At 37.2% G+C, this 25,064-nt stretch overlaps 1 protein-coding gene across 1 annotated transcript in view; it reads left to right on the top strand.

Annotated features, from left to right (window-relative positions):
- SYT6 (synaptotagmin 6) overlaps window positions 1–25,064 on the top strand; it is a 420,157-nt gene that overhangs the window by 268,510 nt on the left and 126,583 nt on the right. The window contains exon 2 of the mRNA XM_063450305.1: window positions 6,343–6,694. Within this exon, the coding sequence (XP_063306375.1) occupies window positions 6,343–6,694 (352 nt within the window). The remainder of the gene's footprint in view (window positions 1–6,342; window positions 6,695–25,064) is intronic.

Genomic DNA, 25,064 nt, shown 5'->3' with positions numbered 1-25,064 from the left:
TCACATATATATATATATATATATATATATATATATATATATATATATATATATATATTTTGGATTAGAGATGTCTATATGGTTACTTAAGAAGCCTCCTTGAAAATCCTTTGCCATAACTCACTTTGATTTTAATCCACCCCTTTCTACTTCTCCCTTTTTTTATACTTTCCCTTTTTGAATATATGCACATTAATTGTATAGTGTGTAAATTTAAGTGCTTTTGTAAAACAAAAGCACTATATGCATATTGCAAAAGTGTGAAATAATAACGGCTCCGTATTTTATCTATCCTCTTTTTTCTGTATGTCTCTGTCATTTGATGATATGAACTATTGGCAAACTGCCTGAGTAATGATGGACGTTTCATATACCGGAACTAATTTGAAAGCCTCATTAGACCGGCAGATGATTTCGGGACACACGTGACAGGAAGTGACGCGTCTGAATACATCAAGACGGCACTACAGGATATGACATCGTGGAGCTAGAACCGGAACAACTGGGACCCTATAAGGAATTATACAGATCGTTTTTATGTCAGACATGTTGGGGAGGTCTATAGGTATGGGTACATAGCTGGAGGTGCGGCCATACTTTGGTTGGCGTGACACTTCCGGCTATGACCATATTTGGAAGGGGGTGGTAGTTTATACCGATGTTTGAAATTATTCACTTTGTCCCATGATTGTCTTTGATATATAAGAGCCTCTGAGCTCAATAACAAGTTAAATGCACTTGAGAAAGACCTACTAAAAGGTTGAAACGCGTTGTGCTTTGTTTGTATTTTATTTGTATATATATATACACCTCTTTATTTTAACTTATTGTTTAAATAAAACTTTTTATACCTACCTCATCTGGACTCTGGAGTCTGCTGCAATTTTACCAGTTCCAAGTTCCTGTGGGCATACCTGATGCACTTTTAGTGTATATCTCAAGGATGAGATGACGAGCGCTATAAGTTTAGAGCCAACTTTGAAAAGGCTCTGCAAATCACGTTATTATTTGTTATATGCAGGTTACACTATGTGTGTTTTATCTATTTGTATATAGGTTTTGTAAAATCAACCTGTAGTGTGCTTACCTGAGGAATTTTATGTGTAAGGTAAAATCTATTTTTCTGTGTGCGCAAATCACCTTTTTTCTTATCTTGCCATATCCACAATGTTTTCCTGGTCACACATAATTTAGTAATCAAATAAAGTTGATTGTCAGCACATGGAAATGCTGCCTTATATTATGGATAATATATATGCTGCAGGATTTCTAATTAATTTATTACCTGATTTACTACCTGCAGCATGCCATTTGACTTCTGCATACTGCAGGGCAGCAGTTTCAGTATGTATCCCATCACTTAGTATAAATTATATGTGTCCCAGAAAACATATGTTTATGTAGATGGGGAGCCTGGTCAATAGCCCCTCTTCCTCTCAGCTAGGAGCTTTTAACAAATATTTCTTAATAGTATTAATAAATGTATACAAATTACCTGTCAGTTACACTACATTGTGTAACAAAAATAGCAATATACTAGTGAAACAGTTGCCTGATGAAAAAGGAAAAAAACAAAAAAACAAAACACTATTATCCTCCTGCCAAAAGAGTACCGCATGGCTGCTTCAACCTCCAAAGTTCATTACTCTGGCAGTGCCCATGAGGAAGCTAAAAAAAAGTATAGAGTTCTGCCAAAAAACTTTTCAAAATCTTTATAATTCGACCAGACTAAGAATAAGAATTATTGGGTTCATTTCTAAAGAACAACCATCTAATAGGACTATTACATTGGTTTCCCTAGTGAGTGCTCCTAACACTGTTTTCCTTTTTTTTTTTTAAAGTGATTCTGTACAGAAAACTTAAATGAAAAATAAGAAAGAGGGAAAATGATAAAAAAAAAGACATAAATGAATCAAACAACTATTTAATTCACCATTCCCTTAAACCCTGAATCTGTACAATTTCAAAGGCAATTTCACACTCAATGAACAGTTTCTCTCATTAAACCTATATAATGGCATTCAAACTTCTCAACATCACATTAACATAATAATAGAACAAACCGGGAAGACAAGGCACCAAAGAAATATCCCTTAGCATTTAATAGGATCAGTGTATTAAGATTAGTGTTTGCTGAGAGCAGCTCCCCTATGAATATAAAAAGTTATGTAAAAATGTAATTGTTACGAGGAAACGTAATACTGACTTGTTTATATTTCACGTTAATAGATGTTTGTAGATCAGAAGGTTCTGAAAGTGTTTTAGCTGTCTTGAAATATTTAAAACCATTAACCCTGGATGTGTTTCATATTAAACCAATGCAGAGAATTAATACTGACGATAACCACCATTGTGTACAGATTTCAATGCTCTCTCAGAATAGCTCAGAGTGCATTGTTTTGCTGACATTCATTTGCTTTGTGTACATGATGTTGTGTGTTGGTTTTTTGTTTTTCCTTTACATTCTTTTTTTTTATCTTGTATCTTGATAATTATATTACTTTGCCACTTACCTGGGCATCTTCATTTTTTCCTTGTTTCTTTGTGATGCATACAGTTTTCCCTTCTGTGGGATTCTTTTGACTGAGGAATTCTGGGTAAATGGAAATTGCGTTAAGCAAAACATTGCTAAATATTACCAAACATCACACTCCACACAAGAAAAAGAAGTCCCTACATTTTCTCATGCATAACTACAATACTAAACTGAAATAAAAAAAAGAAAAAATCTAAAAAAGATAAAAAGAAGAGGAAACAGAGGGATAAAAAAGGATTAATCTAAATACAAAACCTGCAAAATAACAGTGCCGCTTTAAGTGTTCACAGGCTATGCAGATCATGTAACACAGGGGATCGTGATCTCTTTATAAGGTATAGACAAAACGCAGGTAGCATCTAGCCTTCGACATATTGCTGGATTGTGATAACTGTAATATAGAGCTGGGTTAGCTATTAGTCAACAGAGATTGCCTAGGACCCAGGCTCAGATATGGGCTTCACTTTTGGGTGAGGGTGGGTCTTCCTTGAGCCAGCAGGGAAATTCCCTGTGTCCCATGCCCTTATCAAAAGAACATCGGTGTCTGCAACTCTATCAGGTGCAGATCACTTTAAAGGCTCCCCCGGCACTTCTCAATGTCTCAGCTTACCCCAGCCAGTTATTGACAGAATGTCAGCTCAATACTCAACCAATACACAACGACACACCCAATTTCACCACTGAAATAGAGTTCTCAGACACATACACAAAACACTCAAACACTACACACACTCTCATACAAACTACTCAGTATTCCACAGACACAAACAGCACTCCACACATAAATGCACAACACTCACAGAAATAAATTCCAGGGGTCTAGGCGGAGTGGAAATCTTAATATGGCTCTGTTGTAATGTAGTGTTGTGTCCTATCAAAGATAAAGTGATGTTTTTTTAAAGAGAACTATTTTAAAGAGACACTGTAGGCACATAGACCACTTCAGCTCAGTGGTCTGGGTGCTGTGTCCCCTTTGCACCTAGTACTGCAATATTAAACATTGCAGTTCCAGAGAACTGCAATGTTTACATTGCAGCTCTAAGTCTGCCCTAAGTGGCGGTCTATCCGACAGCCACTAGAGGGCTTCCGGAATTGTAACCGAATTTTCGTCTGTTATCTGACGCTGGACGTCCTCACGCTCTGCATAAGGACCTCCAGCATCAGATTTTTTTTTCCCCGTAGGAAAGCATTGAGGTGTAATGCACTCGACGGACAGAGGAGGGGGCGTAGCTTACACCCAGAGGGACATCGGTGCTGTGGTAAGTAAATAAAGGTGTTTTAACCTTTTATTTACTGGGTAGGAGGCGGAGCGAGGGAGGGGAAGGCAGAGGGATCAGTAGTGCCAGGAATACAGATTTGTGTTCCTGGCACTACAGTACCCCTTTAAGAAAACAATGTTGGAGCCAGCTGTTCACTGAACATATTGAGGATTCAGAAAAGTTGACACCAAGATCACAGAAAATGGTCAATAAATATCCACTGTTGTCAATTCTTTCATAAAATTGAGATTTGATTTAATTCCAACTGAAACCCAGACTGCTTTAAAGGAACAAACAAAACACTGTTTAATGTGCTTAAGAAGCAAGCTTACTGGCCTTTTTAAATCACTAACCCTTTTATTAAGAAAACAAAAAAAATAATATTGTTATATTATTAGTTGTGTATGTTGTAGGTAGTGGCATGTCTACTAAAAAGAGATCATCCACTAGCTGCTTTCTGTCATATAAAAATGTCAACTATGTAGTTTTACAATACATGTAATGCATAAAACTAGCATTTATCAACAGATTTTAGCAGTCAAATCCAAATGGCCATTTAACATTTGCTATGCTTAATGTAATTAATGCAAAATATAGGCTTTGGAATTGATATTCAATAGCTAAAACTATATTTATTGGCTTCTATTAAACCTTTCACAGGAGGGAAATAAATTGATTGAAACCGATACAAGGCTTATCAGGAGCCAATAAAGTGCCGATAAAACATACTGACTGGAATTAAATCAAAACCAAGGTTTGTAGCCCATAAAATGCAATTTATTGAAAAAGTTCAAAAGCACATGAGAACTATATTGGGACCTGGAATGTTATTAATAAACATAGGGAAGATCATCTGCTTAGATAGATTAGCTAAAAAAAAAAAACGATATAGCTACATTTTAAATGGCATTATTGCTCAAAAGTCTGTATGTTGGACATTGACATAGCACAGACAATTTATCTATGGTACTTTTCTCATGTTGTATATGGGCTTTGAAGATGAGCGTTGCTCAGATCACCTTGTGTCTTACCAACCCCTATGCTTTCTCTCAAGATCTAAGTTTCTAAGATATTGTTATATGTTAGTAGCAACTTCATTAGAGAAACGTGACTTACCCAACACCTAGCCTGAGGAGATAAGTATTCATTCATACATGTAGCTGAATAGCTAAACCGCCCATCGACTCATCAGCATTCTTAAAGTATTGTGTTTACATATATTTTCAATTCCCTTCTTGTGTGTATTACAAGAAAAACAATTTTACAAGAAAAACAGTGGTTTGGACAATTGTAAAAAGATCGCTATCCATAGAAATGCCCTAGACATGCAAAATATTTATTACAATATTTTCTTTCAGAAGCAGCAATTGTAATTTGCTTATTGTTTGTTTTATTAAGTGGCATATACTGAGCATTTATTCATATCATATCTTTTTTTGTCTATGCTATAAATGGTAGGATTGCCAAAAAAAGATGTATTGTGTCACATCTAGTCCCAGGTCAACTGAAGTAATTAGCAAAAATAAGATGCACTTTAAATGATTCTGTAAACAGTGACAAGCTTTGCAGCTTCGTTCAAAACCACCAGAAAAAAAAATGTGGTTATTTTACTGCAGGACTGAGATTGACGCTCTGTTATCTGAGACAATTTGTATAGCTCCACTTTCATAATTGCAAATGGCTTTGACAGTAATATAATCATCTAGATCCATCTACTTTGTATTTACAGACCCTGCTGACACTGTTACTGATTCCGCTAGAACAAATATTTTCATAGGAAACTGTCACTTCCAGGATTTTTAGTCAAATGTTTACTTGCCTTCTAATTAACAAATATATGTTTGAGAGATTTGTACAATTAAATTAAATTATGTAGACATTTACTCTTCTGCGTTTACCAATGGAAACTTAACACCGCTGGTTTGACTCCCTGTCAATCACTGGTCTGAGTTCTGCCCTTTGCACATGTCAGTCACTATAGCATGAGCAAAGAGAGAGGAGGAAAAACAAAAATGATGCAACATGTGCCCTGGCTGTGCCTCTGAACTGGTTTGTGTGTGAAGCCAATTGCTTAAATGATCATATAAATTAAAAATAAAATGGAGCATCACATGAATAAAAGTTTGATACAAGCAATGGATTTTTTATAAAATGTTGTAGTTTCCAGAGAAGTGACGTTTTCATATTATTAGCAGAAGAAATGTAGAATATTGCCATTAGTCATTGCAAAGTTGGATTAAGGTTAGAACTCTATGAAGCCACAATGGTTTGGTATAAGATAAAATGCTCATGTCACTATGGTGATAAATTTGCATTACTTTTTTCTTTTTCTTTACACGTTTGCCTCTTATTAAACCACGTAATAAAACTTTTGGCTAAGTTTTATCATCATTTTTTTTTTTAAATTTATTTCTTCAAGCTTTTTCTCACAACCATTCTTTTCTCCCCCTACCCTTCTGTTTCTCTCTGCTGTTCTTGGTGTTGTCACACGTTCTTCCCTCTACCTTTCCTCTGTCAATGTCATTTCCTGCTTTTCTACCCCTGTAGACCTGTCCGTCAGCCTCCTTGCTGTGATAGTTATTGTGTGTGGGCTGGCCCTGGTGGCAGTTTTTCTCTTTCTTTTTTGGAAGCTGTGGTGGGTGCCTTGGAGGAACAAGACAGTGACATCTAATCCGGCTGCTCCTCAGAACGTATCTACCTTCACTGGAGTCAACAGTGAGAAAGAAGTCATGGCCGACAAACTGAAAGATGCAAGCAACTATGGTTTCTTGGAAGCAGCAGTTAAGATCAGTCACACCTCTCCAGACATACCTGCTGAAGTCCAGATGTCAATGAAAGAACACCTAATGCGTCGAACAAAGATACAAAGGCAAACAACGGAGCCTGCCTCATCAACCAGGTGAGAATTTTGCAACACTTATATTTGGTAATAGAATGAGATTCAATACAAAATGGTATCATCTACTGTGTGTTGATAGAGAACTGAGTAAAGGGATTGAAAGCTAAATTATGAAATTAAACCCTCACGACTAATGTTAAATTAAGAATGTTTTTGATAAAATTACGTTTTGAAGCAATTTAATGTATAACAGATTGAATGAATTGGTTTCAGTAACGAACCTTTCGATGCTGAAAACAATTCATTAAAAAAAGAGAATTTTTAAAATGGAACACTGCTATGCCTGAATATAAAACAAGTACAGAACAACAATTTTGTAAAAAAAAATTAAAAATAAAAAGGCTGCTCATGGATACATAAGACAATTAAAAAAAATGAAAGTTAATTTATTTGCTCAGCTTTTTCTCAGTAAACATACTCTAAATATATGAAAATGATCAAATACCTCATGTAATGGGTAACTATCTGTGATTCCTTGGCTTGTATTTTTAGAAATTCAGATTCTCAAAATGCCACCAGAATGTAAAACCAATATTTATAAATGGGCATATGTACATACAAAATATATAGTTGACTGTCTAGAACAAACGTTAAAGGTATTACAGGTTGCAATGTGCCCATCATTCATCTCCGCCTACTACTAGAGTTCAACCTTTTAATTATTAAAGGAGATAGCAGGGGAGAGGCAATTATGTCCTTTTGCACAAAACAAGGGGACTGACTGAAACTCCAATGTAGAAATTAGCTTATCCTCCAGGGTAAGATAAATATTGGATCAGAAGAGAAGGTTTGAAGCTATGAAAGGTAAGAGATTTCAATAATATGACATTTTTTTCATTGCAATGTGATGGAAACTAAAACCTGTGAACTACATGCACATACATTGGGGTTGATTTACTAAAATGAGTGTTACATGGCAATGCTGCATTTTAAAACCAAAAATTTACTAACAGTTATAAATAAGCAATATGGTGGGAAAAAGCAGGAAAATATGACTCCATATCTCAATTACCAGGTGTTGTTGTGATTTCTCAAGCGTAAAAAACCCTTAACTATTGCTTCCCTACTAGGCATGTATGCCAGAAGAAACGTTAACCATTTTAATGTCAGACAGTTTGGGCACTTTCTATCTCTAATTCTATTTTTGACAATATGAGCGTATGACCAGTGGTGTATTCTGGTTTTGTGCTAACCCCTTCCAAATTTCTCTTCCTGACAGACACACACCCTAACTGATGCACACACTGACATACACTCACTTCCAGATACACATTAATTGTCACACACTCTGTTTAACCAACACACACTTTCACTGAAACATACACATTCACAGACATACACACTCACTCATTCACAGTCACACACACACACATATACACTAACTAAGAGACACATAAATACTTACCGACAAGACATGCATGCATACTTACTGACAGATGCACACACACTCAGTGTCACACACACACACATACACACACACACACACTGGGACACACATATACTCACTGACAGATACACACTCTCAGTGACAGACATGCACACACACACACTGACAGACATGCATACACACACTGACAGACATGCATACATACACACTCACTGACAAACACATATGCACTATCAGTGACAGACACACACACTCTCAGTAACAGACACACACTAACACTCTCAGTAACAGACACACAATAACACTCACTAACAGACACACACACACTAACACTCACTAACAGATACACACACTCTCACTAACAGAGACACACATACTTTCACTAACAGACACACACTAACACTCACTAACAGACACACACACACACACACACACACACACACACTCATTAACAGACACACTAACACTCTCAATAACAGGCACACAGATTACACTCTCACTAACACACTCACAATTTCTTTTTTGCTTACATTTTGGCATCTTTTCCCTGGTGGTCCAGAGGAGCTGGCTGCAGCTCGGCGGGCGGCAGTCACACGGTGAGCAGTAGAGGCGGGTGGTGAGGGAGCTCTGATCCTCCTGCTCAGCATCCTCGCTCGCCTCTCAGTGAAACTGGAGTCAGAGAAACGTCATATTCCGGCGGTGCGTGCGAAGGAGCTGAGCAGGAAGAGCTCAGAGGAGAGCGCTGCCTCGCCGCCCACCTTCTACATCAGTGCATGCCAGCCTTGGGGGGGGGGAGGGGCATGAGGTGGCCAGCCTGCTCTCTGGTCCACCAGGGCAAGAGGCTGGCAAGCCATTTACAAGGGCATTTGGGGGGCGGCTTTTTTTGCCGCCCCCTGAAAGTGCCACCCAAGGCAAATGCCTTGCCAGCCTTGCGCTAAACACATCACTGCTTTTGACTATATTGCTGTTTGTGACTATAATTTTCAACTTCCACCATGTTGTCTTCTACTGCGATAACTCATCTTTAACATCAGGCTTAAATAAATACTGCAATAGGTGAGTTAAAGGGACACCAAAACAAGTTTAGCACAATGAAGCAGTTTTGGTGTATAGAATATGCATCTGCAGTCTCACTGCTCATTTCATTGCCATTAAGGTTGAATCATTTTTGTTTCTATTTATGCAGCCCTAGCCACACCTCCCTTAGATGTGAAACACTTCCTGCATGCGACTTGCACAGTGTTCCTAAACACTTCTATGGAAGTCTATGGCTAAAACAAGCTCTTTCCCTCCTCCACCGATTTCTACCTCCTCACCTCTCCCTACCTGTGTGCTCTCTGGCAGGAAGTGATCCATAACACAGTTAAAGGAACAGCACACACATAAAAACAAAAATACATTTTAAAATTTTACAAGGCTATTTAAAATAAACTATCTTAGCAATCAAAAATAAGAATTCAGTTACACAGTATGTCCATATTGTGTTAAGCCCACCACTACGTCATAGTACCCCAATATCGGTGGGTCCTACATTAATTAAAGTATGGGAGTTTTATGTGCTAACTTGCAGTACTTACAGATTACATTGCTTCCAGAGACTCTATTGCCTATTGGGTTGACCTTAGTGCATGGGTGACCTGATGCCCCCAGCTTGTGGGTCCCAGTGCAAATTTTCCCACGTGATGCAATAGCTGACATAAAATGGGAAAACCTTTTATTAGGGCTTTCTCCACTATGAGATCTCAGTCTGTGGCGAACCCTTGCGAGGCAAAGATGGATTAATTGTATTGAGTCACTCTTTTATTCTTTTCAACTTTTTTTGCAAATTGTTTTTATTTTTATTTTCATTAGAGTTAGACGAAAAAAGATTTCTGATGGTAATATTTTTTATTTTTTATTTTTTTTTTACATGTTTTAGTTTTATTGGCCCCTACTAATATTATTACGGTGAGGGGGTAGGTAGAGTTAATTAATTTTTAAGAGGGGTGATTAGGGGATTATGGACCACCAGCAACCCAGTAGGGCAGTGGGTCTGGCCATGCCAGTAATTTGGGAAGGAGAATGACATGACCCCTATTGTTTCATTATTTAGAGCGAAAGATACTACTTCTGCTACTGCTGACAATTCAAAAATAGTACATAATATTATCATTAAATGAACGATAATTAGCAAATTTGCATCCTCCTGGATGCATTTGGTTTATGAATTGTATTAAAATCAGTGCATTGAGAATCTTCCAAATCCTTTACTTAGGATTCGAACAAGAAAAAACTGACTTTAATTAAGACACTGTATCCAGGCAATAGCTTCAGATTTGCCCCTCTGAATTCTGCCTATATTTGGCTTGGGTAAATATGAGAATTTCCATTGTGATTAGTATTTGGTAATTTTTACTGGGTTTTGTCAAGTCCGGCAAAATCAGGTGTTAATTAATAACCTTGCACATGATAAAAGTGCTATTTTAAATTTTTACTGAAAATGTGAAGTATTAGAAAATATTAGACTTATTCACAAATGTATATTTAAAACATTTATGAGACAAGAAATTTGACCCTGCCATCCTAACAGTAAATCAGTCCAAACTTTCTTTAAGTAAATCAGAAATATGTTAGTGGTTTTATATGATTAGTATACAAAATAAAATTATGTAATTGTATTGTAAAAGGAGGTTTCTTCCAGTAAAAGCATTGGATAACTAAATTACAAGTGCTTAGTAAAATGGCTAAAGATCGAAATAATATAAGACTATAAGACTATAAGGAATATTTGCAATCCATTGTATGTACGTAGTAATACATTTAAGTTAGATCATTTTATAATGCAAGTTTAGATATAAACAGATCAATACAGTAAAAATAATCGCATTAACTGTAATGTTGGTTTATGTGTGTGTGTGTGTGCGTGCGTGCGTGCATATGTATGCTGGTTAGTGGTATTTGTAGACCAAATAGTGATGATTTTAAAAATGTTATGGCAAATATTTATTAAATTGTTAGAAAACAAGAAAAAACGGATTTGCGCCAAGTATAAATTAAAATAAGTTTGAATGTATATATATATATATATATATATACACATATACAGATAGCCTAAATATAGCAATCTCAGGACTCCAAATATGTAAAGTAAAACTTAGCTTTTAATGTCCATAGTTAAAAGAGCAACGTTTCAGTTTGCAACCCAAACTTTCATCTATATATATATATATATATATAGAAACATAGAAACATAGAATGTGACGGCAGATAAGAACAATTCGGCCCATCTAGTCTGCCCAGTTTTCTAAATACTTTCATTAGTCCCTGGCCTTATCTTATAGTTAGGATAGCCTTATGCCTATCCCACGCATGCTTAAACTCCTTTACTGTGTTAACCTCTACCACTTCAGCTGGAAGGCTATTCCATGCATCCACTACCCTCTCAGTAAAGTAATACTTCCTGATATTATTTTTAAACCTTTGTCCCTCTAATTTAAGACTATGTCCTCTTGTTGTGGTAGTTTTTCTTCTTTTAAATATAGTCTCCTCCTTTACTGTGTTGATTCCCTTTATGTATTTAAATGTTTCTATCATATCCCCCCTGTCTCGTCTTTCCTCCATGCTATACATGTTAAGATCCTTTAACCTTTCCTGGTAAGTTTTATCCTGCAATCCATGAACCAGTTTAGTAGTACTTCTTTGAACTCTCTCTAAGGTATCAATATCCTTCTGAAGATAGGGACTCCAGTACTGTGTACAGTACTCCAAGTGAGGTCTCACCAGTGTTCTGTACAATGGCATGAGCACTTCCCTCTTTCTACTGCTAATACCTCTCCCTATACAACCAAGCATTCTGCTAGCATTTCCTGCTGCTCTATTACATTGTCTGCCTACCTTTAAGTCATCAGAAATAATCACCCCTAAATCCCTTTCCTCAGATGTTGAGGTTAGGACTCTATCAAATATTCTGTACTCTGCCCTTGGGTTTTTACGTCCAAGATGCATTATCTTGCACTTATCCACATTAAATGTCAGTTGCCACAACTCTGACCATTTTTCTAGTCTACCTAAATCATTTTTCATTTGGCTTATCCCTCCTGGAACATCAACCCTGTTACATATCTTAGTATCATCCACAAAAAGACATACCTTATCATCAAGACCTTCTGCAATATCACTAATAAAAATATTAAAGAGAATGGGTCCAAGTACAGATCCCTGAGGTACCCCACTGGTGACAAGCCCAAGCTTCGAATATACTCCATTGACTACAACCCTCTGTTGCCTGTCACTCAGCCACTGCCTTACCCATTCAACAATATTGGAATCTAAACTCAAAGATTGTAGTTTGTTGATAAGCCTTCTATGTGCAACAGTGTCAAAAGCCTTACTGAAATCGAGGTAAGCAATGTCTACTGCACCACCCTGATCTATAATTTTAGTTACCCAATCAAAAAAATCAATAAGATTAGTTTGGCATGATCTCCCTGAAGTAAACCCATGTTGTCTCTGATCTTGAAATCCATGTGTTTTTAGATGTTCAACAATCCTATCCTTTAACATGGTTTCCATCACTTTCCCCACTACTGAAGTTAGGCTTACTGGCCTATAGTTGCCCGACTCCTCCCTATTACCTTTCTTGTGAATGGGCACAACATTCGCTAACTTCCAATCTTCTGGGACTACTCCTGTTATCAATGATTGGTTAAATAAATCTGTTAATGGCTTTGCTAGTACACCACTAAGCTCTTTTAATAGCTTTGGGTGTATTCCATCAGGTCCCATTGACTTATTTGTCTTTACTTTTGACAGTTGAAATAGAACCTCTTCCTCTGTAAACTCACGTGTAATAAATGACTCATTTATCCTTTTTCTTAACTGAGGTCCCTTTCCTTCATTTTCATCTGTAAATACAGAACAAAAATATTCATTGAGGCAGTCAGCTAGACCTTTATCCTCTTCTACATACCTTCCTTCTTTTGTTTTTAATCTAACTAATCCTTGTTTTACTTTTCTTTTCTCATTTATGTATCTAAAAAAGGTTTTGTCCCCCTTTTTTACTGACTGTGCTATTTTCTCTTCTGTGTGTGATTTGGAAGCTCTTATAACTTGCTTAGCCTCTTTCTGCCTAATCTTATAGGTAATTCTATCTTCCTCACTCTGGGTTTTTTTATAATTACTAAATGCTAACTTTTTGTTTTTTACTATTTTGGCTACATCTGTGGAGTACCACAGTGGTTTCTTGAATTTTTTGCTTTTACTGACAAGCCTAATGCAATTTTCTGTTGCCTTCAGTAGTGCAACTTTTAAATAATCCCATTTCTTTTGGACTCCATTTAAATTGCTCCAGTCTGATAATGACTCCTTTACACATATTCTAATTTTGGAAAAGTCTGTTTTTCTAAAGTCTAAAACTTTTGTTTTTGTGTGGTGTGACTCAGTCACTGTTCTTATATTAAACCACACTGACTGATGATCACTGGATCCTAAACTTTCACCTACAGTAATATCTGATACCAAATCTCCATTTGTTAACACTAAATCTAGTATGGCCTCTTTACGAGTTGGCTCCTCAACGACTTGTTTTAGAGACAATCCCAGTAGGGAGTTTAGAATATGTGTGCTCCTGGCACAAGTAGCTATTTTTGTTTTCCAATTTATATCAGGAAGATTAAAGTCACCCATGATAATAACTTCCCCCTTCATTGTCATTTTAGCTATTTCTTCAACTAGTAGATTATCTAACTCTTCAATTTGTCCTGGGGGCCTATAAATCACACCTACACGAGTTATATAGTTAGTTACATCACTAACTAAATAGTGATAGAAATAACTTCGATATACTTAAAAAGTCCCAGAGGAATAAAACAAGGGTCTTTTTTCTATAAGCCTTGAGGAGGTGATGCTTTAGTGTAGATCATCCAAAGGTCCTCCTTGGCGTTCAAATAAATTAGGTTTTCATTGAGGTAGGGAGTTCTGTTATTGGCATCTCATGTAAAATATAAGCAAAAAAAAATGTATATATATATTTAAGGCTGGGCCTGTAGTTGTGGGAGGGACTTGGGGTCCCCTTTACTATTATCCATTGGACTGATAAACGATAGGTTGGAGCAGTTGGAAACTGCCAACACTCTTACCTTGCCTACTAGACCCACAGATACTCTTCCAGCAGTATCTGCACCTACAAACCCGGCCAATTCCACTGAAAGCCCCTGAAGCTATTAACCTATTGCATATGGTTCTAGTTCATCTTAAGAAGGACATTCTGAAAGGCAAGGATGTTAACCTGGTTTCTCTCTTTATTGCCTCCCAGGCTGTAATTGAGAATAGGACATATGTGTATGGGGATATCTCAGTGGTGCTCAAAGCAAGAGACCCGGGGTTGAATAAAAAAATATCTTTGCCTGAATTTGTCCTGGCTTTCAGGATATATAGGGATGTTTATTGTTCTGTTTATCTTAAAAAAAAAAGAGAAGAACTGGATGTGTACATCATTAGCTGGTGGATCTGGGGTACAAGTACGGTGGTATGGCTTTCTACGATTACCACCGTTCTTTTTCAGCAAAAGTGGCTGCAGCTTTGACTCAGTTCAACTTCATCAGTTCCTTTCGCCCCCCCCCCCCCCCCCCCACCCAAAGTCTATCAAAATAGTCAAGGATAAACTGGGTTGGGACATTGTATTTTTGGGCAAGTCACATATCTGCAATAACGTCAATGCAGGTACATGTGGGTTTAGTGCATGTAGACTGTTGCACATTTGTTCTCATTGTTTTTGGGCTCATGCTAAATCCATGTGCCCAAATAAAATGTACGCTAAACTCTACCTCACTAGTATTGATATTGTATGTTTTTATGACCTATTAAGTAGTCACACTTCGTAACACTTGGTTCACTTTTTAGTTGAGGGATTATCACGAGGGTTTCACATGGGTCTCATTCAATTGCCATCTGGTACATTTGAATGTTACAAGTTACAGTCAGCCTTAGCAGATCCAGAATAGGTAGGCAAACTGATAAATATTGAATTGGAACAGGGATTTGTTCTGGACCCTTTTAAGTTCCCCCCTTTCACCTCATGGAGAACAAATCCTATTTGGGATAGTCACTGGCAAATCTTCTCAGAAAAGAAGATTGATCATTGACCTATCGGTACCACATTCCTCTACTGTTCCTAGTATTAACTCCCTCATACCCTCCAAAGAGTTCTCTTTACAATACTCCACCATTGACAATGCCATCTGAGCCATGCTCGCAGCAGGGGCAGGGGCAGGGGCATAGCTCAGCAAAACTGATATTGTCAATGTATTCAAATTACTTCCTATTCACCCCTCACTATGGCATTTGCATGGCATTAAGTGGCATGGTTTATATTATTTTTTTTACTAGACTCACATTCGGTTCCAAGAGTAGCCCAAAATATTTGATATTTTTGTGGAAACCCTATGCTGGTTGCTACTTGACGTGTGCAGATGCCTGACGGTCATACGTTATTTAAACAATTTCCTCACGATTGAAGACAACTCACACCCCACTCACAGTCTTACAGCTGCAATCAGTCTTTTTGAATCCCTGGGGATACCAGTCTCCCCAAAATTGACTGAGGGTCCTGGTACGGTAATTAATTATTTAGGGATCCAACTTGGTTAATATGCTATCCTGTCTTCCTTGTGATAAAATTGAGTGAACTTTGTCAAGTATCAACCTCTACTTAAGATTGGGTTCCTGCAAATGGAAGGAACTACAGTCTCTGCTTGGCTCGCTCAATTTTGTCATGAGGATCATTCCACAAGGCAGATCTTTTATTTCACGACTACTCTATTTGTTCCCTCAGACTACTCACGCATCACTTTGGACCCTCACACAACTGGACAGATGCTGCGGCCAATATAGGATTCGCAACCATCTTTGGCAATAACTGGCTCTGGGGTCCTTGGCCTGTTGAAGTCGAGTCTCTACCAGGCTTTTCTAAGACTTCGCCATTATTTGAACTATACCCCATAGTGGCAGCAGAGGTTACCTGGGCTGGGCTTTATTGTCATGATGTTTTTGAGAAAACTCAATTGGGTGGAAGCCACCCACCAGGTTTTCTCACATGTATTCACATCCCAGGAGTCTCTAACATATCCGCTGATCACTTGTCTCACTTTTTTTGCCGCCCCCTGGAAAATGCCGCCCAAGGCAAATGCCTTGTTTGCCTCGTGGCTAATACATCCCTGGCTTGCAGGCATTCCTCAAGACTCTACCCACTGCCTCCCATCTAGCTACTCCTGTCCCCCCATTTCAAGACATGTTAATGGATTAAATGTATTGTTGTCACATGCATGGAAGCTCACCCACTTGGCACCCTCGAATAAAACTAAGAAATCCTACAACAGGGCTTCTCACCTTTTCACCAAATTTACTACTGATTTTCATATTCAGAACAGGTTTGCAATGGAGTCTTCTATTGGGTTTCACTTCTTTTTGCCACCTTCAGCTAAAATGATCCTATAACACTATCAAACTCTACCTAACAGGTATTCAACATCACATGCTAATACTACCCCCTAACAGAAAAGGATCTTATCCTCTTATCAAATTAAAACCTTGCTGAAAGGGATACAAAAATCCGACAAAATATTACCTCCTAAGAGACTACCCATCCAAGGTAAACTATTCCAATCCCTATCTTTTTTATTAAATGCTTCTACTTTTGAACGAAATACCAATACAGGGAGTGCAGAATTATTAGGCAAGTTGTATTTTTGAGGATTAATTTTATTATTGAACAACAACCATGTTCTCAATGAACCCAAAAAAACTCATTAATATCAAAGCTGAATATTTTTGGAAGTAGTTTTTAGTTTGTTTTTAGTTATAGCTATTTTAGGGGGATATCTGTGTGTGCAGGTGACTATTACTGTGCATAATTATTAGGCAACTTAACAAAAAACAAATATATACCCATTTCAATTATTTATTTTTACCAGTGAAACCAATATAACATCTCAACATTCACAAATATACATTTCTGACATTCAAAAACATAACAAAAACAAATCAGTGACCAATACAAAAGCCTGCCATCCATGGATTCTGTCAGTGTTTTGATCTGTTCACCATCAACATTGCGTGCAGCAGCAACCACAGCCTCCCAGACACTGTTCACTGAGAGGTGTACTGTTTTCCCTCCTTGTAAATCTCACATTTGATGATGGACCACAGGTTCTCAATGGGGTTCAGATCAGGTGAACAAGGAGGCCATGTAATTAGATTTTCTTCTTTTATACCCTTTCTTGCCAGCCACGCTGTGGAGTACTTGGACGCGTGTGATGGAGCATTGTCCTGCATGAAAATCATGTTTTTCTTGAAGGATGCAGACTTCTTCCTGTACCACTGCTTGAAGAAGGTGTCTTCCAGAAACTGGCAGTAGGACTGGGAGTTGAGCTTGACTCCATCCTCAACCCGAAAAGGCCCCACAAGCTCATCTTTGATGATACCAGCCCAAACCAGTACTCCACCTCCACCTTGCTGGCGTCTGAGTCGGACTGGAGCTCTCTGCCCTTTACCAATCCATCCATCTGGCCCATCAAGACTCACTCTCATTTCATCAGGCCATAAAACCTTAGAAAAATCAGTCTTGAGATATTTCTTGGCCCAGTCTTGACGTTTCAGCTTGTGTGTCTTGTTCAGTGGTGGTCGTCTTTCAGCCTTTCTTACCTTGGCCATGTCTCTGAGTATTGCACACCTTGTGCTTTTGGGCACTCCAGTGATGTTGCAGCTCTGAAATATGGCCAAACTGGTGGCAAGTGGCATCTTGGCAGCTGCACGCTTGATTTTTCTCAGTTCATGGGCAGTTATTTTGCGCCTTGGTTTCTCCACACGCTTCTTGCGACCCTGTTGACTATTTTGAATGAAACGCTTGATTGTTCGATGATCACGCTTCAGAAGCTTTGCAATTTTAAGAGTGCTGCATCCCTCTGCAAGATATCTCACTATTTTTGACTTTTCTGAGCCTGTCAAGTCCTTCTTTTGACCCATTTTGCCAAAGGAAAGGAAGTTGCCTAATAATTATGCACACCTGATATAGGGTGTTGATGTCATTAGACCACACCCCTTCTCATTACAGAGATGCACATCACCTAATATGCTTAATTGGTAGTAGGCTTTCAAGCCTATACAGCTTGGAGTAAGACAACATGCATAAAGAGGATGATGTGGTCAAAATACTAATTTGCCTAATAATTCTGCACTCCCTGTATAGTAATCAAAACATCCAAATACCTAGCCTTTTACGGTTTTCCAAGACCAAGGAAATTCACACCTACAAATCTAAGTCAAAACCATAGAGCACTCCATAAAAAGAATTAGATTCAATTATACATAACTATTTATATTAATTTTTATTTTACATGTTATATACAATACCAATACATTTAACAAAGTATAAAACCCTTTTTATAAAATTTATACTAAGACATTATAATTGTATTAAAATGTATTTGTTTAGCATAAAGAACATTTATAATAAGACATATTTGAACTAAGGTGCCATTCACTAGGGTTACAAACTTTTATCAGAAGATTAAGAATGATATCACATAAAGCAACAATTAATAATTAAATATAATTAATTATTCATTCTGATTTTGCTTACTCTTACTTAAAATATGGTAAACCTACCATCGAGAGAACAGTCTCCTCATTTATCAGCGTACCATAGATACTATATTACCTTTGGCTTTGTGGTCCAGCAGTGGGCCCCTTAGATGATTCTTATCTCTGCAGTATAAAGTCTCAGCAAATCTGACCTGTCAATATGAGAAAAGTCACATTAATTCAGTTATGTTGCTGAGAGAATGCCATAATGTTACGTTTGGGGAAAGCTGTCAGATAACATTAGAGACAGTCAGATTGCTGCTCAGGTGATTTAATGTAGAGTTGTGCTAATGTATGCCAGGGAAAGTGACAGTCTCTGCTCCACGACTTCCAAACAAGACATTATGTTTGGCCTCTTCAATGCTGGAATATAATGTCTCCTGTAATTTGTTTGTAGATCCCAAACACGCTGCCATTTATTAGATTTGCTTGGGGGGAAAAAAATAAAACAAAGAAGCAATTTTTTCAGTTTGATACTTCTAAACTAGTGTTTTAGAGACACTATATGATCATGTTTTACTCTCAAATACATGTGAACATGTTCTGCACTGGTAAGCAAACACAAAATTATTAACAAATCTGACATGGATGTTGCTTCCCTCTGTACCTTGAAAGATATTATAATGTCGATTGTAGCAGGAGAAGTTTTATACACTTTTGCCTTATTCCTAATGTAGCATAACTAACTAGGTTATTTGCCAAAGTTTAAATTGTAAGGAATTCAAAGTTAATTCAAGCTTAACTTCAAATGTTTGTACAAAATATGTAAAATTAAAAAAAAAAAGAAAATCGGATAACTTCTCTGTCTTTTATTGCTTAAAATGTGAAATTCACTCTAAATTATCAACAGCTCAAACTTTAATGAATAGCTTAGCTTTGTAATTCTTTAGGAAGTTTGTAGTACTACCTAAGAATTATGATAGATTTAATGCAATTAAATGGAAGACCACATGTTGTTGAAATGGCTCAGTGAGAAAATACATTTAAAAAAAAAAAAAAAGATTGCAAAGACTTTCTTTAGTGTAGGTAGTTTTGATCAAGTTCCCACATGGGTATTTTTTAACAGCCATGCATCATCCCAGATAGAGGAAGTCAAAACAAGCCTCGGCACAAACGATTATTGTGAACAATATTCTCTATTTTATTTGTGTATCATGAGAAGTAGTTCTCAAATATATCAGATGGGATGACAAGGTGGATCACCATTGGCCCAAGCATACTGTGTACGGGATACATTTCAGGCCATACCACATTACACTTAAATTAAATCTTAATCCATCACACAATTACAGCTTTCAAATTATACAGGAAACACACAAACAAAACCAATGCCACATACAGCAACAATACACTGCATGATGCCATGGCATGTATATCCTTAACTTACATGAGAGCTATGTGTAATGAGATATTTGTCATATTTTGGGTGCAAAGTGAAAATATTGAGAGACATTCTGTTGGTTTCCATGGTAATTCTTCCTAATTTAGCCCTATACCCAGCACGTTTTTTTCCTTGATAAAGCTCCCTCTAAAATGTGTATATAACACTCACGTAAGACACTTAAATAACACTCATATAATATATATCACACATGTACAAACTCAAATGCATAGTGGGTGGAAAAATAAAGACAGTTTGTGTATCTGAAATATACCTACAAAGGATTACGGTTCTTATCCACAATTGGTTAGTCCTATAATGTGCTATTCTCTGTGAATTTCCAATACTTCCCAGTTTAGTAATTAAATATGTCAGTGTCCACAACTATTGTGTTGTAGTGGTAAGAAATATTTGGCATAAACACGTCATTAAACACTCCAAGCACCATACCACAACAGCTAGTTTTGCTCCAAAGAAGCAGTGACTGGTGCCCGGGAGACCCTAGCTGTAGTAGCTATGGTGTTTGAAGTGTTTCTTTAAGCAGCTGCAAATCATCTCTATTTGCCACTAATAAACCAGAAGGCAATATCTAAAATACTAATTAAGGAACAATCTACACAAAAATTGTTTTAAATTTTACAAGGCTACTTCAAATCAACTATCTTAGCAAAGACTTATGGGGATTCCGTTCCACCATATGGCCATATTATGTTAAGAAATAAGGAATTAGGAGCACATGAGGAACAAGCATGCTAAGATAGGTGATTTTAAATAGCCTCGTAAAATGTAATACTGTATTTGTGTTTGCGCTGTTCCTTCATCTGTATTTTGTATAGATGTTAGTCTTTACGGCAGAACATTCTGAGAAATGCTTATTATGGGTGGGCCCAATTCATTTTTTCTATAGAAGGCACTATCTAACCTCGTGAACAACAATGTGCTCTTTTCTTTTCTTACATGAAGTTCTGAACATGTATGTATTATTTCCTACCTGTGCCATGTACAAAATCTATGTTTAATGGGAAGCAAAGTGGTTTTCCTGGTACTATAGCTCCCTATAGTGTCCCCTATCTGGTGCCCCAACCCCACAGTGCCGAAGGGGTTAAAAAACGGTTCTGTGGCTTACCTGAATACAGCGCCGATGTCGCTCGATGATGTCGCTCGATGCTGGCTTGGGCCCCTTTCCTCCCTGATGTCACCGCTGCACCCGCATTAGGGCTTTCCTTATGGGGTTGTGGGTGACACTGGACGTCGCCATGCATAGCGTCTGTCCAGTCTCAGTTAGGTGACCAAAAGTTGCATAACTACTCGGAAGTACCTCTAGTGGCTGTATGTCCCTCTTAAAATTTGCAATTATTACCTTTGCAGAGTTAAGGGGCCTGGGACACTGCACCCAGACCACCTCAAAGAGCTAAAAATGGTCTGGGTGCCTATAGTGTCCCTTTAATGTAGATAACTAATGTACAGAAGTGAACATAAACAGGTCTATTTTTTCCCCTAGAATATTGCATATGAAATGCCCATCTTCTGAATCAGTGTAGGGCTCAAAAATTTCAAATGCCCACGAGACTGGCAGCAAGGTTTCTTTGGAGGTATTCAGAAACAGATCTGATGATCCATCCTCCAGAAAGTGTGCATGTTTATTTTGTACATAAATATATGCCAACACATCTCATCCCATAGTAAACTAATCTAAATACACTTCTAAATCCCCAGTGCCCAGCTTGAAGCTGTAATTCAAGAACATTATGAATCTCTTTTCCATTCATCAAAATCTGGTTTTCTGCTCTTGAGACCCGATCTTATGAGTCACATGTTACACTGCCATCTAGTGGATTAATATGTGACAGAGAAAAATATTCCGCAAGATGAATTATTTGAAAAAATAAATGCATATTTTGTTTTCCAAACACGAGACTGCCCTGATTCGAAAACACAATAAAAGTTTAAAATTAAGCTTCCTTCACTTGAGTGCATTCGGTATGGTTTATTGAACCTTTTCCTGATGAAAATATTACTTCTAGTAATATATTTATATGCGTATGTGTGAGGAATGAGAAAACGCAAGATGCAAAGTTTGATGTACGTGGAATGAATTCTAGAGAGCCTAAACAACCTCAACACTACAGCTTGCTTTAGTGCATAGTGGTAAGAACTACAAATATGTAGCCTGCAGATGTAAGATAACAAATATAATATTGTGTTTGTAATTTGGATACTTTTGTTTGAAACAAAAAAACAAAACGTTTCTTTACCACATTAACAGAAACCTTTTCTGGGCGCTCAATGTTTGGCCAAATGTCGGTTGGGCTTGGCAGAATTTCGATATTGAAAACCTGATATAGAACCTAAGTTTGATGAACAAAAAGTCCACCAAGATGGCGAAGCTGTACTGCAAAATATACACATAATATAATATTATATATATATATATATTGCAATACACTGATAGGAGCATGTTCTTGCGATTTGGTTTAACTCCTTAAGGACCAAACTTCTGGAATAAAAGGGAATCATGACATGTCACACAAGGGGTTAAAGATCAAGTAAGAAAAAGTAACCAATAGAGGGAATAGAGAAGCAGTAAAAAATAGAAGCTATATTTAAATATTTATCCATTAACTATTTATTAAATATGTAAATATTAAATATATATATATATATAAATATATATATATATATTTTACTGCTTCTCATTCTTTTATCTATGTTTCTCATTTCTTACATATTCTGTGTATCAATACACAAAAGTAGGGTTGTCCTGAGAGGGAAGAAATGGCACAAAACTGTGCAGCAGAGTGATAGTTAATTGTACGTGCCAAGTGGCCACTCACATTTTGAAAAAGGATAAAGAGTCTTCAGTATATTTGATGTGGATCTATTCCAGTTCTTGAGCTTTATTTATCTCAAAATGAGAAAAGATAAAGTGCAATCCAATAAAATAGCAACAATGCAAATTGATTAAAGGATCACTATAGGCACCCAGACCACTTCAGCTCAATGAAGTGGTCTGGGTGCCAGTTCTCTCTAGTTTTAACCCTGCAGCTGAAAACATAGCAGTTTCAGAGAAACTGCTATGTTTCACTGAGGGTTAATCCAGACTCTAGATGCTGTCTCACTGACAGCCACTAGAGGCCGCTTCCACGATTCTCACTGTGAAAATCCCAGTGAGAAGATGTTGACGTCCATAGGAATGCGCATGCGCATTCAGTGCTGACGTCGGCAGGAGGAAAAGAGTTCCCCAGGGCAGAGGGAGCCCGGCGCTGGAGAAAGGTAAGTGGCTGAAGGGGTTTTATCCCCTACAGCCCAGCGGGAGGGGGGCCCTGAGGGTGGGGGGGGACTTAATATCCCTATAGTGCCTGGAAAACGAGTTTGTTTTCTTGGCACTATAGTGGTCCTTTAACTTACAGAGATGGTAGATGCTTTTCAAAACAAAATACAAAATACAAAGTGCATACCTTTCTTTCAGGTTTCTACACCTGAAGGGAAGTTATAAGTAAATTGTAAAATAAATTGCACTTTGATGACTGGAGCACTTTATAATATTGTGAAAGTCACTGTTTATATATTTTTCTCATACTTATGTTCTGTGTATGCCAGCTGATCAGAATAGTGGTTATGTCACTGTCTTTAAACTGGGAAACCTAAGTTTGAATCCCAGTCGTGCCACGTTACCACTAATTGTCTTTAGACACGTGGAAATGTACATTAACTTAAATTATACACTTAAGTTTCTTTGAGCAGGGCTTCCTTCATCTCTTTTCTATAATTGAATTGCTCTATATGAATGCTAATAATAATATCATCATTTATTTACAGTCCCCTACCAAACATCTCTGTTTTTGGGACCACAAACTAAATCTAGCCGTTTCCCATTTCAGCTGGTTCGTGATTCAGGTACAATTTGACTCAGAGCTCCTGAATGTAATCAATCTCTAAATTCGGAGGAACAAGTCTATTAACTGCTTTTAGTAGATTGTGCGGTGTAAACCTGATAGCCTGATAATGTCCCTGATAGCGTCAGGACTAACAAGCAATAGGTTAAAGGATTATTAAGGATTATTATTTCTCAATAACTGCAATAATTATTATTGCAGGGTTAAGGGGCATGGGACATTGAACCCAGACCACTTCAGTCTATCAAAAGATAGATTGTAATGTCTTTCCCTCTTTTAAGAATGAATAAATAATATGAATAGAAAACTTCTGGCAGAAAGGAAAAACTATTTTTGTTTTACTTATTTATTTTTTACAAATAATTTTAAAGCAATTACTTGGTTAAACTTTGACATGAACAACATGCCTTTTGATGAGCCACCAGTGACAAGTCCTAAGAATTACCTCTGAGATTGGCTTTAATTCAGTCTGAAAGAAAGATGAAGCAGTTACTGCTTTAATTTCATCCTCATTCTTCTATAGTAAAACATAAGGCACATTTTCTAATGGACAGTATTAAAGAGATATGCCTCATTAACTTCTTAAGGAGACAATGTCATAGTTAGCATAAGAAAACTTACTTTTAACCACAGACTGCTATATTTGTAAGTAAGGAAAACAACTAAATTAAAATTACAGCTCAGATAGAAGTAGTTATGTAAGTTCCTTTCAAGTTGATTGAAGATTAAGATTCATTCAATCTACTCTAAATTAAAATCCTTTTCTCATTTTCTATCTGCCTTGTAATCTCCAAAGAACAGGTCTATGGAATTCTGGTTAAGTAAAAATATATGGGATGTATAGCTCATTCATTCTTGTGAATTAGCACTTCTTTATTAAGCATCTAATATTTTACACGTGTGAAGAAGCTTCTTTTAAAAATGGTAAGCACTTCAGGAATAATATTTTGTAACTTATTCTTATTAGAGACAATGTCAATTTTAAGAAGGTATTTGCCAGCCTACTGTGTCTTTCCTGGGCAAGACAAATGTTTAACCCCCGTGCTTTAAGAGCCTCCTAGTCATCAGTCCTGTTTTGTATGGATCAGA

This window comes from Pelobates fuscus, chromosome 1 (genome assembly GCF_036172605.1).
Source record: "Pelobates fuscus isolate aPelFus1 chromosome 1, aPelFus1.pri, whole genome shotgun sequence".
NCBI classification, from domain to species: domain Eukaryota; kingdom Metazoa; phylum Chordata; class Amphibia; order Anura; family Pelobatidae; genus Pelobates; species Pelobates fuscus.
This window is presented reverse-complemented; position numbering and strand designations above follow the sequence as displayed.